This window comes from Lissotriton helveticus, chromosome 3_1 (assembly GCF_964261635.1).
Source record: "Lissotriton helveticus chromosome 3_1, aLisHel1.1, whole genome shotgun sequence".
Classification (NCBI taxonomy): Eukaryota; Metazoa; Chordata; class Amphibia; order Caudata; family Salamandridae; genus Lissotriton; species Lissotriton helveticus.
In genome coordinates this window covers 1327593444-1327607310 of record NC_136061.1, presented here as the reverse complement: position 1 = coordinate 1327607310, position 13867 = coordinate 1327593444, and the positions used below count along the sequence as shown (strand labels likewise).

General features: G+C 46.6%; 1 protein-coding gene across 3 annotated transcripts in view; it reads right to left on the bottom strand.

The window, feature by feature from the left end:
- Window positions 1-13867, bottom strand: part of ARHGAP32 (Rho GTPase activating protein 32) — a 1522959-nt gene that overhangs the window by 193830 nt on the left and 1315262 nt on the right. For all 3 annotated transcript variants that reach the window (XM_078681981.1, XM_078681982.1, XM_078681983.1), the window contains 2 exons: window positions 11385-11492; window positions 10422-10567 (listed from right to left, as the gene is read on the bottom strand). In XM_078681981.1, coding sequence (XP_078538107.1) covers window positions 10422-10567; window positions 11385-11492 — 254 coding nt within the window. The remainder of the gene's footprint in view (window positions 1-10421; window positions 10568-11384; window positions 11493-13867) is intronic.

The window sequence follows — 13867 nt, the reverse complement described above, 5'->3', positions numbered from 1 at the left end:
ATTCCCATCTCATGCACTGTATACCGAGCCTCTTAGGAACTCACTGTGAGTAAAAAGAGCTAAGCAACTTAACAGCGCCTGAACCTCTATCTCTGGATGACATATGGGGAAAAGGTTACCTTTTCCACAAACAATCTATGTAGTCACTTTCTATTTCTATCATCATCAAAAAAGGTAACGCTGCTTTACATTAAATAGCAGTGATCCAGCATTCATTTACATGAGAACGCACATTTGTTGATGACAAATTTGGGATTTACAGTTCCGCAGAACATTTGAACTTTGAGAATCTTCACTAACAATTTTAAATATCTGCTGCATAGTTCACTAAATCGCTGAACAATGCAAAACAATCATGCTATGAAATATAAATGGACTACAGAAAATTCACAACAACTTTGTGCAAGATGTAAGGTGCTCGTGGTTCTGCTTAATATCGCTCAACAAAGTCCATTCCTTGAACGTATGCAGTGTAATGTGATAAGCCTGGGAGACAACCCGTGCAAGGAGAAAAACACAATTAAACTTGTAGCCACAGGGGAGTTGACTTGGTGATGGTAATGAACAGTATGGACGCAACATGTCAGCAGAACAAACAAAACCAGTTTGGGGCTGCTCATTCCATAGTGTGACCCACAGCACGGGCATGACCAAGTTGACAAGAAAGTGCAGCATTTGAGGGGACTGGGTGGTGTTTCAGCAACCCCAGCAGGGATTCAGAAAGCTGGCTGTGAAAAGCTGAAGTCAGCAGTGGCAAGTATAGATGTAGGTCTGCCAGGAGAAAGTAGGGTAGTGAGAGGAAATTGAATGGCCAGATGTTGGTTAAGAGTGGAGGGATGACACCATTGCATGCACAGTAATCAGCCCCACTGGTATCGATAATCCCACAGGTGGGTGGAGGAGCGGAGTGGCGCAGAAAGATTGGAAAGATGAGTTGCATCAGCCTGCGTCTGGAAATCCTGCTCAGCTTGGCTGGTGGCTTTGGAACCACATGACTGGGGAGAGTAGGCCCCATTAGGACCATTGGAATGCCGCACAATACAGCGAGCACTGGATAAGATACCAGTTTCACTGTGGAGTGATGGGTAAGAAAAATTGTCAGTCACATTGGAATGGCATATTTTTTCAAAAAGACTGATAAGATGAAAGAAAAACTCAAAGAAGAAGCCCCTTGATCTCCTTTCTCTATGAGACAGACACCAGGGAGTTCACACGTGGTGAGAAGGCCTTGATAAAGACAATCAGAGAATTTTTCTCTTAGCAGTACCCCTGCACGTCGGTGGGCGGCATCGGTCGACTCCGTGTCCGGGTTCGGCATCATGGTCGCCGCTATGACATCGCAATGTCTACTTAGAAGCCGCCCCTGCACGCTGACGTCAGTTCTGACACGACTTTCCACGCCAGAAGCGCAGAGCCATGCAAGACATTGACCACTGGTGCACATAACTAGGGCCCTGGAAATAAGTTCCTATCCCTAGAAGTCAGTTCGCAGAATGGTGAGGATGGGTGGGGCGGTAAGGAATCTATAACTAACATATGTCTCCTACAGACACATCTTTATCGAAGGTAAGTAACTTGTTCATCTGAAAGAGACTGTTAGTTAGAGATTTCTTAACTTAGAAGAGATACCTCAGCATTTCCAACCCCAAGAGGTGGGTCTGCTGACTAAGTTCACACCAGAAAATCCTGGATAACAGAACAGCCAAAATAGCCCTCTCTCCGGACTTGGCTGTCTAGGCAATAATGTTTAGTGAACGTGTGCAGTGTTGACCATATGGCCGCCTGACAGATGTCAATGAGAAGAACTCCACGTCCCAAGGCAGTAGTAGCTGCCATAGCCCGGGTGGAGAGGGCACGCAGATTTTAATGCACAGGACAACCCATCGAGAGACTGGGCGTTTTTGTATGGCACAACCTTTCTTGGAGCCCAAATAGCCAACAAAGAGTTAATCGTCTACCCGGAAATCTTTCGTGTGGTCTAGATAGAAAGACAGTGCCCATTTTGGGTCCAGACGGTGGAGTCTCTCCTCCTCATTGGAAGGGTGCGGAGGCGGGAAGTAGGTGGGCATATCGATGGTCTGCCATATGTGGAAAGAGGTAACCACTTTTGGAAGAAAAGAGGGCCTTGTGTGAAGGACTACTTTGTCCAGATGAACAGTAAGAAAAGGAGGTTTTGACGACAGAACTTGAAGCTCCCTCACTCTGCAAGCAGAGGTGATGGCGACAAGGAACGCAGTCTTCAAAGTAAGGAGTCTGATAGGACAATTATGTAGAGGCTCGAAGGGAGAGAACATAAGGAGCATCAAGACAAGATTCAAGACCCACTGGGGCATTATGAAAGGAGAAGGAGGAAAGAGATGTGTAATGCCCTTCAGAAATCCATTTACAATAGGGGACTTGAAAAGAGAAGGCTGATCAGGAAGGCGAAGAAAGGCAGACATTGCCGAAAGGTAGCCTTTAAGAGTTCCCAGGGTATAGCCCTGCTGGGCTAAAGAGAGGATGAACAAGAGTACCTCCGAAAGAGGGGCAGAAAGGGGATCCACAGCCTTTGCTGTGCACCATGCCACAAACGTGTTCCATCTACAGGTGCATACAGACTTGGTTAAGGGACGCCTGACTGTCAAGATGAAATTACAGACTTCGGGCGGAAGCTCAAAATCTATCAACTGCCGCCGCTCATTCTCCAAGCAAGAAGGTGGAGACTGGACAGGTTCAGGTGGAGGACCATTCCCTGCTGCTGCGACAGAAGATTCTCCCAAAGAGGTACTCTGATGGGAGGATCGTGGCCATGTTCAAGAGCTCGGGGTACCAGACTCTTCGTGCCCAGTCCAGAGCCACAAGAATGACTTTGGCCTGGTCGAGTTTGATCTTCTTCAGCACTCGAGCCAGAAGTGGTATCAGTGGAAAGGCTTATAGGAGGCCTGAGCTCCACTTGAGACGAAAAGCGTAGTAGAGCGAGTGCTGCCTTGGAAATTACAAAGCAAAGAACTGCTGACATTGTGCGTTTTCTTTGGTGGTGAACAGATCTAACCAAGGCTCTCTCCACTGCTGAAAGAGACCTTGCACCACCTCCGAGTGAAGACGCTATTCATGATCCATCATGCACTGACGGCTGAGCTTGTCCAACCTGGAATTCAGAAAACCTGCTAGGTGTTGAACCACCAGGGACATGCCCTCATGTTCAAGCCATGTCCAAAGGCAAAGAATCTCGTGACATAGGGTCCATGACCCCACGCCGCCCTGTTTGTTGCAGTACCACTTGGCGGTGGTGGTGTATGTGAACACCTGCACTACTCTTCCTTTGATAGTGGGAAGGAATGCCTTCAGTGCCAGACGAATCACCTGGAGCAACAAAAGGTTGATGTAGAGGCCGGATTTCGCCGGAGACCAGAGTCCTCTGCTCTCTGCCTCTCCCAGGTGGCCGCCCCATCCCAGGAGTGACGCATCGGTCACCAATGTGAACTCTGGTTGGGGAAGGGAGAGAGATCTGCTGCTGACCCAATCTTGGTTCATTAACCACCACTGCAATTGACGTGCAGTCCCCTCCGAGATCAGGACGACGTCGGAAAGATTGCCCTGATGCTGCACCCACTGCAGAGCCTGCAAATACCACCTGGCACGATACACCAGCAGGATGCAGGAGGCCATGAGGCCCAGTAGTCTCACCGCCATTCTCTCTGAAATCGGAGATAGAGGCTGAAACATCTGTATCATAGCCCGTATATCCTGGACTCGCTGTTCGGGAGGATAAGCCCGAAACCGAGCCGTATCCAGAACCACTCAGATGAAACGGAGCTTCTGAGAGGGAGTCGTGTGACTTCAGTACGGTGATAGTAAACCTCAGTGAGTGCAGGAGGTCGGTCGTAGAGGTGGGAGACGACAGCCTGGGGCTAACTCACCTTCAACAGCCAGTCGTCGAGATATGGGAAGAATGGAACCCCTAATCTGCGCAGATGAGCTGCAACCACCGCCGTCACTTTCGTGTACAACCAAGGGACGCTGGTAAGGCCAAAGGGGAGCACAGTGACCTGAAAATGCTTGTGACCTACTGTGAACCGCAGGTAATGCCTGTGGGCTGGCAGGACGGGTATATGGAAATAAGCATCCTGCAAGTCCAACGCTACCTTCTAATCTCCTGGGTCGAGGGCAGACAGGACCTGAGCCAACGTGAGCATCATGAACTTCTTCCAGGGGAAGCGGTTGACGGCCCTGAGGTCTAAGATAGGGCACAGGCCTTTGTCCTTCTTAGGTACCAGAAAGTAGTGGGAATAGCAACCACAAACTACTTCTGGCACCGCGACCCGTTCAATAGTTCCCTTGGCCAAGAGAGCTGCAACTTCCTTGCAGGGAAGGGCCAAATGATTCTCCAACATGCGATGGAAGTATGGTGGCATGGAAGGAGGGGTAGTCTCGAAGGGGAGGGAGTAGCCCCTTCGGACTATATGCAAAGCCCACCTGTCCGACATGATGGTTTGGCAGTGGGGGAGGTGATGGCGAATCCTGCCGCCCACTGGCCTCTGGTGGCCCTGAAAGTTCGGACTAAGAGGGTTTGGAGGCTGCTGCAGGGGAGTTAAGGGTGGACTGGGCCACCCGCTGGCCCCCAGACCCATGTTGGTGGGTCCTACTGTGGTGGTGAGCCTCAGCAAGGCCTACCAGTGCTAGGGGTTCTCCCTTCTCTGCACAGAGTCCTCAGACCAATAGGAAGAAGTTGGCACAGAAACTGGAATAGAAAAGACAGAGTTTATTAAACCTCATGAGGTGGAACTACAGTCACACAACACCCTTCGGCAATGTATGAAGTAGCACACTGACAGGAAGGAGCTTGGTCCTTTTATACCCACACAGGGGCTCAAATGAAGGCGGTACAAGTACAGAATGCTGGTTTTAAATACATATAAGGTCATACAGAAAGTGTACTGGCAACAAGTGGGAGGGGCTGGCAGTTAGCTAATTCTTGTGGACACATCCTGACAGTTACAAGTTGGGGACAGCTGTAAGCTCAACTGAGCATGTGCGAAGCAGAAGACGCTAAATATATCTTGTCTCTAGACAGATTTCAAGAGCAGTTGACAGGAAGGTAGGACAGAGCACATGGCGAGCACATGGCAAACAAAATGGCTGACAGAAATACAAAATGGATTCCGCAAAACGGACAAGATAGTCTCTAAATGCAAGATGTCTTCTGCTAATGCTTAACCTGATTGCTGCCAAATTACAACACCACGTCCATGTCCACAAACAGGCTGGACAGTGTGCATGAACCAGTGGCTAGATGAGGATGAATGAAAGTGGGGCACCTCTTCCTTAGGCACGAAAGGGGCGAAAGGCAGACTGTGTGGGGAAAGGGGCGAAAGGCAGACTGTGTGGAGCAAGAGGTCACTGCGAGGCCCAAGGATCGGACTGTAGCCCTAGAATCCTTGAATCGCTTGAGCGCCGAGTCTGCCTTATCACCACAAAGGTGACGGCATCAAAGGGCATGTCCAGTAAGGTGGATTGGACATTCCCAGAAAAACCAGACATCCTGAACCAGGCGCAGCGCCTCAGGGCTACTGAAGTGGAAACCGTTCTGCCTAGTGAGTGGACGGTATCCAGCCTACATCTGATGGTGAATTTGCCTGCGTCTCTACCCTCTGCCACTGCGTAGGTGAGAGCGGCTCGGGCCTCCTCTGGGCACGGTGGCAGAACTTGTGCAAAAGTATCCCACACTGTATGGGTATAACGGACAAAGAGGCATGCGGTATTCACTGACCGCAGCGCTAAGCTGGCAGAAGAAAACATCTTCTTCCCAAGATGGTCCATCTCCTTGGACTGCCTATCTGGGGAGCAGTAGGTAATGCGTCCTTAGAGGACGAAGCTTGGACCACCAAGCTTTCGAGGGTCTGGTGTTGGAAGAGGAAAAGTGGGGCGCCTGGGGCCAGGCGGTAGTGTCAGGCAATCATCCTGACTACAGGAGCCCCTGTGCTGGACTTGAACCAAGTGCCCAGAGGACATCCGTGAGGGCTTCACTGAAAGGCAGAAGGGGCTCAGAAGAGACTGCTGCCGGTTGAAGCACCTCTGTCAGGAGGTTAGTCCTGACTGCCACTGTAGGAAGCTCCAGACCAAGGCCTCAGCTGCCCTACGCAACACCACTGCATATGACACTCCCTCCTCCGTAGCCACGGTAGAGTGAGAAAGCATGCCAAGGCCTGGGGAGGTATCCAGACCACTGGCGTCACCTAGGTTCTCTCGCCAGTCTGGCTCCTCAAGTTGGTCAGCTAGAGGTCCCACAGGCCCCTCCCAGTCCTCCTTACCCTTCTCTGGTTGCCATGTAGGCCTGAAAGGAACACAAAGGATGAACAGAGGCACAAACGTGCCTTCCGGCGCAGGTTCCGAAATCGAGCGACGTCGGTCCGAGTCGCGTCCAAGTCGGGGGTGTGCCTTGGGTTGGCACAAGGGAAGGTACATGAGGTCAACTGGCGTTGATCCGGATTCAGGCCCATATCCTCGGTGCCCTCTGACGTCAGGGCCAGAGCAGCTGGCATCGAAGTCCCATGGCCCCAGCTGAGTCCGTGGGTCTCGAAGGAGTGCCTGCGGAGTCGGCAGGCTGCCCAAATATGGAGTGAAGCCATTTATAGAAAGCTCGAAGCTGGGCAGGGGATGCTCCTATACCGGGAAAGGGAGAGAATCTCGAAGCTGTCTCTAGAGCAGGCTACAAAAATGGACCTGGAGAGCAGCAACACTCCGGGTCCCACGTCGCATCAGCAGACTGACGGGGAGAAGGCGAAGAGCGACACTGCTTCTTCGCCTTCTTATTGTGCTTCGACTTACCCGAGGATCTCGAAGACTTGGATGACGAATGAGGGTGGTGGCTCTGCGACCGGTCCCGAGACCTTCCTCTCGACCAGTCGCGGCTGGCATGACTTGTGGGGTGGGGGTGGGTAATGGGGTTATATATACTTAAACTTGCCTCCACCTCCGGTCCCGCGTCGCGTCTCCTCTCTCTGCACCTTATAGAAAGCAGGCAGTCTCCCTCTCCTCCCCCAAGCCAATCACAAAGCTGAAATGGCAGCGTTGTGATTGGCTAGGACGCCGACCCCACAGGTTTCTATGGGGATGTGCGCATGACTACCATCAGCGTCCACAATAGTGGGAAAGCCACTTCGCCGCTGCCTGGAGCAGGAACGCACAACCCCAACCAAACTCTGCCTTCTGCTTTCTCGCACTGCTAGAAGCAGAAACATAAAATAGTATTTAAAATACAATTTTATGTTTCTGCTTCTCGCACTGCGAGAAAGCAGTGGAGCGATGCTCCTCCGCCCACGTGGGACTGGGGCTTTGTGCGACACAGAGCAGACTGCAGGGCCTCCGACACATTTCAGATTCAAGGCCTGGCAGTCAGAGCACGACTTAGGGTGGTGGTCACGCTCTAGGCACCAAAGACACACAAGGTGGGGGTCCATAACCGACATCAGGCGGGTACAGGTCTCGCACAGTTTAAACCTGGTCTGACGACGGGACATCCCTTGTACACCAGGAGTCGAACACTCATAAAAGAAGTTGACAAAAATTGAGAAAAAACATAGTAAAAAAATGACTAAAGGGGTAGCTCTCTCCAGATCAGCACAAGGCTGAGGCGGAAAAAGATAGAACTGACGTCAGTGCACAGGGGCAGCACCTAAGTAGACATTGCGACGTCATCCCGGCAACCATGACGGACGGGGAGTTGACCGACGCCACCTCCCAACGCGCAGGGGTACTGCTAAGAGAAAAATTCTCTGGATCCAGTCTGACGCCTGGGGGTAATTCTAAGGTAAGGAATCTATAACTTACGGTCTCTTTCAGTTGCAAAGTTAGGATAAATTGCTAAATAGGATAAGGCTGTTGAGGTAAAATTCGAGAGATTGTCTGGGAAGTTGAGTGGTATTGAGCAGCTACCAGGGTGACCAGAGGAGAGGCTTTCGCGTTTAAACATCACAACGAGAAAGCAGACTCTTCCCTGGAACAGTGGGGAAATTCAAACATGAAAATAGACTTCATTGGACTCAAATGAAGAACCTGGCATCCCCTTAGGTAAACTGTGAGAGGAATTGGACACCAGCATATGCGTTCTGCACCTAAATGAGGCAAGTCTGGGGACCCCATGTTATGTCAAAGCGAGCAGAGGTGGAAGTGTTATAGTGGCTTTGCGGACAATGGACTTTCATACACTGAACTGCTGTCTCAGAGTTAATCATGGAACGAAATTGAAGATGGTGGGCTGCAGTGTGCATATTCGATGTGCTGTGTCTTAACTACTTTATTGCATGATAACTAGGTTGACCGGTTTTAGGTTTAAACCTATAATAACTGATAAAACCCCACCGTAAGCAAAATAGCCCTCACCAGTGTAAACATATAAACACTGAAAAAAGCCCTGCACAACCACAACCTAAATGCCATTCAAAGAAAGGAAAAGGAGAGTGAAAGAGTAATTTGTATTTCTTACTGAATAGCCCAATACAATGTATCTTTGTTATTATATAAGGTAGCAGTAAGAAAGACTAGGCTAACATTATTCTGCTTGAGTTTTGTACTTTAGGGATGTCACTTACATATTGTTTCTTCATCCTTTTTTAAGTTTTGTGGTTTGTGGTCTAAAGATACAGGGGTCAGAAGCATATTTTTGGTGTGTGATGTTTATTTATTTTATAAACTGTAGAGAATCTGGAAATATCTAAATCATATTTGATTTTTTGGCTACGTTTGAGTCTTTCACTGATAGAAAAAAACATAGGTTTCATAAGAATCTTTCCCAAAAGGAACCATCACATTTACTCACAGAGAATGGGTAAAAGCTCTTGATCAGCCCCCTTTTCTAGTGGGTCAGTATTGATAGTAGGTGAATTGCCAAACACCCCAGGCTTTAAACATTCAATGCAGGGTATAGTGACGGGTATATGTGAAAAGAGTGCAGTCACAAATCATCTGGGATACTGTTGAAAACATGACACCAGACTTTTGGAAAACATGGAATGCAGTGTCACTTGGAATGCAGCTGCAAAAAGTTCTTACCAAGTTCAACAAAGATTGGAGTGGTATTGTTTGTATTTACAGTGATTCAGCTAAGTATATGAAAAAGTTGTGTGATGACCTGTCAAAATCGATACCTGAGCTGAAGTGCTTCCCTGTAAGAGATCCTTGCCACTTGTTAGATGGCAATCTGAAAGCATCTTTACAATCTTCAGAGTTAATGAAGAATGCAATTGACTTTTTAGTCCATTCTGGTACAATGTTTTGTTATAAGTGGGAACTAAAACACATATATTTCTCATTTTGACCTTTGTGTGGCATCAAAGAAAGAGTCATCCCAACTGTGTCACTTAGCTGGTGGTTCTCATCCTAGAGGCTATAAATGCTATATTTGAAAAAAAGTACACTTTACTGCATTCGTAGATTTTTACAGGAAAGCATGCCTGCTGTAGTGGACATAATAAAAACTAGAGTCTGGAAACACCCTTGTCTGCCAAGTGTTCAGCATAATTCATGTGGATGTGAAACATCTCCTTGAGAGTAAGCTGGGTGACACTTTTTGTGACTTTGACACTGCAACATGCTCCATGTTAGAGTGCTTGCCACTTGGTAAGCAAAAAAATGTCGAGGAGCAATTCAGGAACTTTTATTTTATAATGTATGAGAAATAGCCCTTCACCATCCACGGCATTTGAAGTCAATGAAGCCTCACTGTGGTACTCTGCACAAGTTATAGATCCCTTCCGTAAAGGGAAATTTTCTCTGGAGTTTCAAAAGTGGTGCCTCATTATTGACCGCTTCAATAATTCTAGAGGGCATATGCGCCCAGTTCAACGCATATGTTACAGAACCTGTCACAGTGAATCACAATCTTCAGGTGCACCAGTATTGGCATGGCCAGAGTTAGCAAATTGTGTACTGGCTATTTTGACGTTGCCTGTCTCAAGTGCCAATGTTGAGAGGGCCTTTTCACAGATAAAAGTTTACATGAGAAGGAAAGAGCGAGCATGCATGACCAAAGACTCATTGAAGAAGTATTGTATGGTGTACTACGATAAGTTTGATTTATAAAAATGCATTTGGACCTCATGTACACTGTACGTACACTGTCTATATACCTTGCCCTATCAATGCAGAAAGCAAGCAATAATAAAAGCAAAAAGTTCCAAAATCACCGGAAAAACACTGTTTCTGTTTTTAATGGTTCGAAAATGTGTAACCACTGATAACCACTGTTTTTTTAAGGTATTGAAGTCACTGGAAAACACTGAAAAACCCCCCACCAGAATTTACCAAAAATAGAAACTGAAAACAGGAAAGCCTAATGATAACATAAGTGATAGGATTCCCTTCCATATAAACATAAAGGCTTTGACTGCTATTCAACATATCGCTGTGGGACAGAATATGAACTGCTGGTACGTGCACTTTACCTGGTCCATCACGAATTACAGAGCTGAGCTTGGGACTGAAAAGAACATCCACGTGGTTCAGAATAAATTCCACCACCACAGACTGGATCCGCACCTCCATGAAGGCGGCTGTGCCACTGAAGCAGGCAGACTCGATCTGCTTTGATCTGAGAGATGAAACACACAGCAAAACAGAACTTATATTAAGACTGCAAGCCACACTACATGCCGGAATACAAAAGGCACATGACCTCGTCTGGCATCAAGAAAGGCATCCCATATTATAGTGCCGCCCAGAGGAAAGCATTAAAACAAGAATAAGAAGTCCTGCTTCCCATCTACAATGTTATTCAGGGACTGAGAGCCGTAGATACGGAGAGTAAGTCATCGACAAGAGGCCTTCACATGTACCTCAGCAAAGATTGAGAACCGAAGACATTAAGGGAACAGCATGCTTGCTAATCCCAGAGGAAACTCATCATTTTAATAAAAAAGAGATGGGAAGAAAAGATTAAAATATGATTCGATCCAAACATGATGGACTTCTCCTGGTGATTATGAGATAGTTAAAATGAAGTAGACAGCCTTGTCTCTGCCGGATAATGAAGTATGAAATCGGACAGAGGTTGTTGGCTGCAGGGTCATTTTGGATTCTGAAGCTGAAAAGTGAACACTGACAGAACAATAGCTGGAGACTAACATCAGAAAAACAATTCCTTTCAAAGAAACCCTAAATAACAGAAAGCATTCTTGGCACCGCTATCACAAACTCACAGCCTCCCCATCATAAGGAAGTTCTTTGCAAATCGAAGGAGCAAGCCTGCGTCTAGAGTTGAATTATTTCAGAAGAGAATTGACTTCCATTAATGTTTTAATACTCTCTCCGTTTTAATTCTTACATTATTCTAAATGCCCTGTGCTCTTATCTTCCAATGTGCTGCACTGACCATCGTCAAAAAATAAACTGACTAGCAAGAAGGTTACCTGAGAAGATTGGGTGCCCAGACAATGGCAAGGTTCTTGGTGTGCATGTTGGTGATCGAGCAATACGTCGCCAGATGATACAAGTGTCTCATTAGGAACTCCAAAGTCCTGGGTAAAAAGAGACAGGCAAAGAGCTGTGAGCAGAAAAATGATAATTCACGATGGGGTCATTCTATTCAAAAAACACTTCGTCAAGCATGTCATTATTTTAAAGTATAGTATAGGGAAGCACAGGAGGCAAGAAAAAAACATTGCTGTGAGATCCTCTCAAATTTATTGGATTGTTGAAACCAGCTGACTTTGTTAAATAAAAAACTGCAATTTGAGAGAAGGTCACTGTTGTAGTTAGTAATATGTAACTTAAAAGTGCGCCAATGTAATTTCCTCCACTATCGACCTATGGTTAAAACAGATTTACACCAATGGTTTCTCTTCCAGGATTGGTTATTCAATTCAAAGTCTAAATACTTTCCACTTCCTAACAGTTCAGAATCGGGAACACAGACGAGCAGAGGTTCGGGGTGCATAGCAGTCAACTAATTTCATCCTACATGCTGAGCAGAAAGCCCTCAACATTGGCCTGTCTTCTTTTGCCGCTGTGCAACTTTACCCCTAAAATCTATGGAATGGTAGATGGCAAAAAATCAAAAACAAGGATGTCAAGTGACATGAAAATAGGGCAAAATACAACCTGTCTATGGTTTCACTTGAATCATAGATGTGGAAAACAGCACTTTTAAAAAAATACACAACTACAGGTTTAGGTTGAGTATGTTCTCTTCCTCAACTGAGGTAATTTCCATCTACAGCTGTGGTGGCGTACAGGAGTCATTGGGAATGCATATAAAATGGGACCCTCTTTTCGATCTAGAGTGCTCTTTCCATGAGGACACATACACAGGACTGCCACGTTTTCAAGATGGTGGTCACTCACCCTTACACTCATTCCTTCACACGCCTGACCAGGCCAGGTGATGGTGCCAATAAGAGGAGAGTTCGGGGCCTCGCACCCCACTCCAGTTCCAATCACTAACCAAATGTCTGTATCACTCTTATATCGTCAACTGCACCTAGCAACACTTTAACGAAAATAAGCAGACCAAACATCGCAATCTTTCAATAATGTCAGCAAGTTTGACTAACCCACATTTTCCAGCCATCGTCCTGCTAGTTATGCCAATGGACAGCTAAAAAAGTTCATCAAGATCTAGAATTCATCCACAGTCTGGTCATACCTGAACATTATACAGGAGAAACTATTAACTCCAGTATTGTCATCCTGTTGCAACCAGCATGGTTCCTCAAGCATCCACCACTGCCCTCCTGACTGACTTTGAAACTCTGACGTACAATTTGTTCTGTTTTTCCTTGTTGATGTATATTGTCTCATTTGATATTCGGGAAGGCTCTAGTGTCTATGAGTACACATCCACGGGGTACCTTCCTCCTTTGCTGGATACCAGTAGTTCATTTGTATCATTGGCTGCTGGTGAGGCCCATCCACATATTATTTTAACAAGCTTCGAAAATGCAATAGGTGTCAGCTTTGATTAGGTTAAAGTAATTTGCTTTGCTAATGGTATTCTATGGCAAATCAAATGGCTTTACCTTAATAAAAGGCGAGACCTATTGCATTTTCAATGCTTGTTCTTGGTATACTCACATCTTCCTCTGCCTAGATACTGAGTTTCCAAATTCAACAAATAAGGTGGCTGGGCCTTATCAGATTTGGTTGCAAAAACTAGGAATGCCCTTCCCTTTGAATTCTTCTCTTTCTTTAAACACTCAAAAAAGGACTTTGTAACATTAAGATATGTTAGTCAGCCTGACTTGTAAACGAGTCCCTATTCCAGGACAACCTCTCAGTTATTTGTGCGCTTTCCAAATCTCAAATAAAATGAATCTAGAGCCCTAAAGTTTTAGCACAAAATCAAAAACTAGCCCGTGGCTAATAAAAACAAGTTACAGTGTACAATACACTGAACAATATCCTCAAATTTCTTAAAACTTTTGTGAAAATCTTTTTGAAGAGTGTAGGAGTGATCAAATGTTTCGCATCCTTGTCGTCAAACGTAAAATTATTTTTATAGAAGGGCAAAAGCAAAGAATGTCATACCTCAGTCAGATGGGTCAACATGTTAGGGAGTTGAACTTGATATGAGTGAAGGTAATGCCGTCATTTGATGGCGAGGTGCTGAGCAGACAAGAAACCATATTGGAATTCTTGTGCATTTTTACAGCCCTGTTTAGAGACAGCACGGTACACGGGAGGCAGCCCTGCACATGGACTGACCTGCATTCAGATTACCTGACACTCACACACAGCCTCACAGGCACTGTGGCACACCAGGAGCCTTCAGTCAGGCCTACACATCAGCAACCAAACCAGCAGATGCATGTCGGCATCTCAGCGCACAGGGAGTCCTGTGCGCCAGCAATTCAATGCACAAGCAGCCCTGTGCACGGCCCTCTCAGTTCTGGTC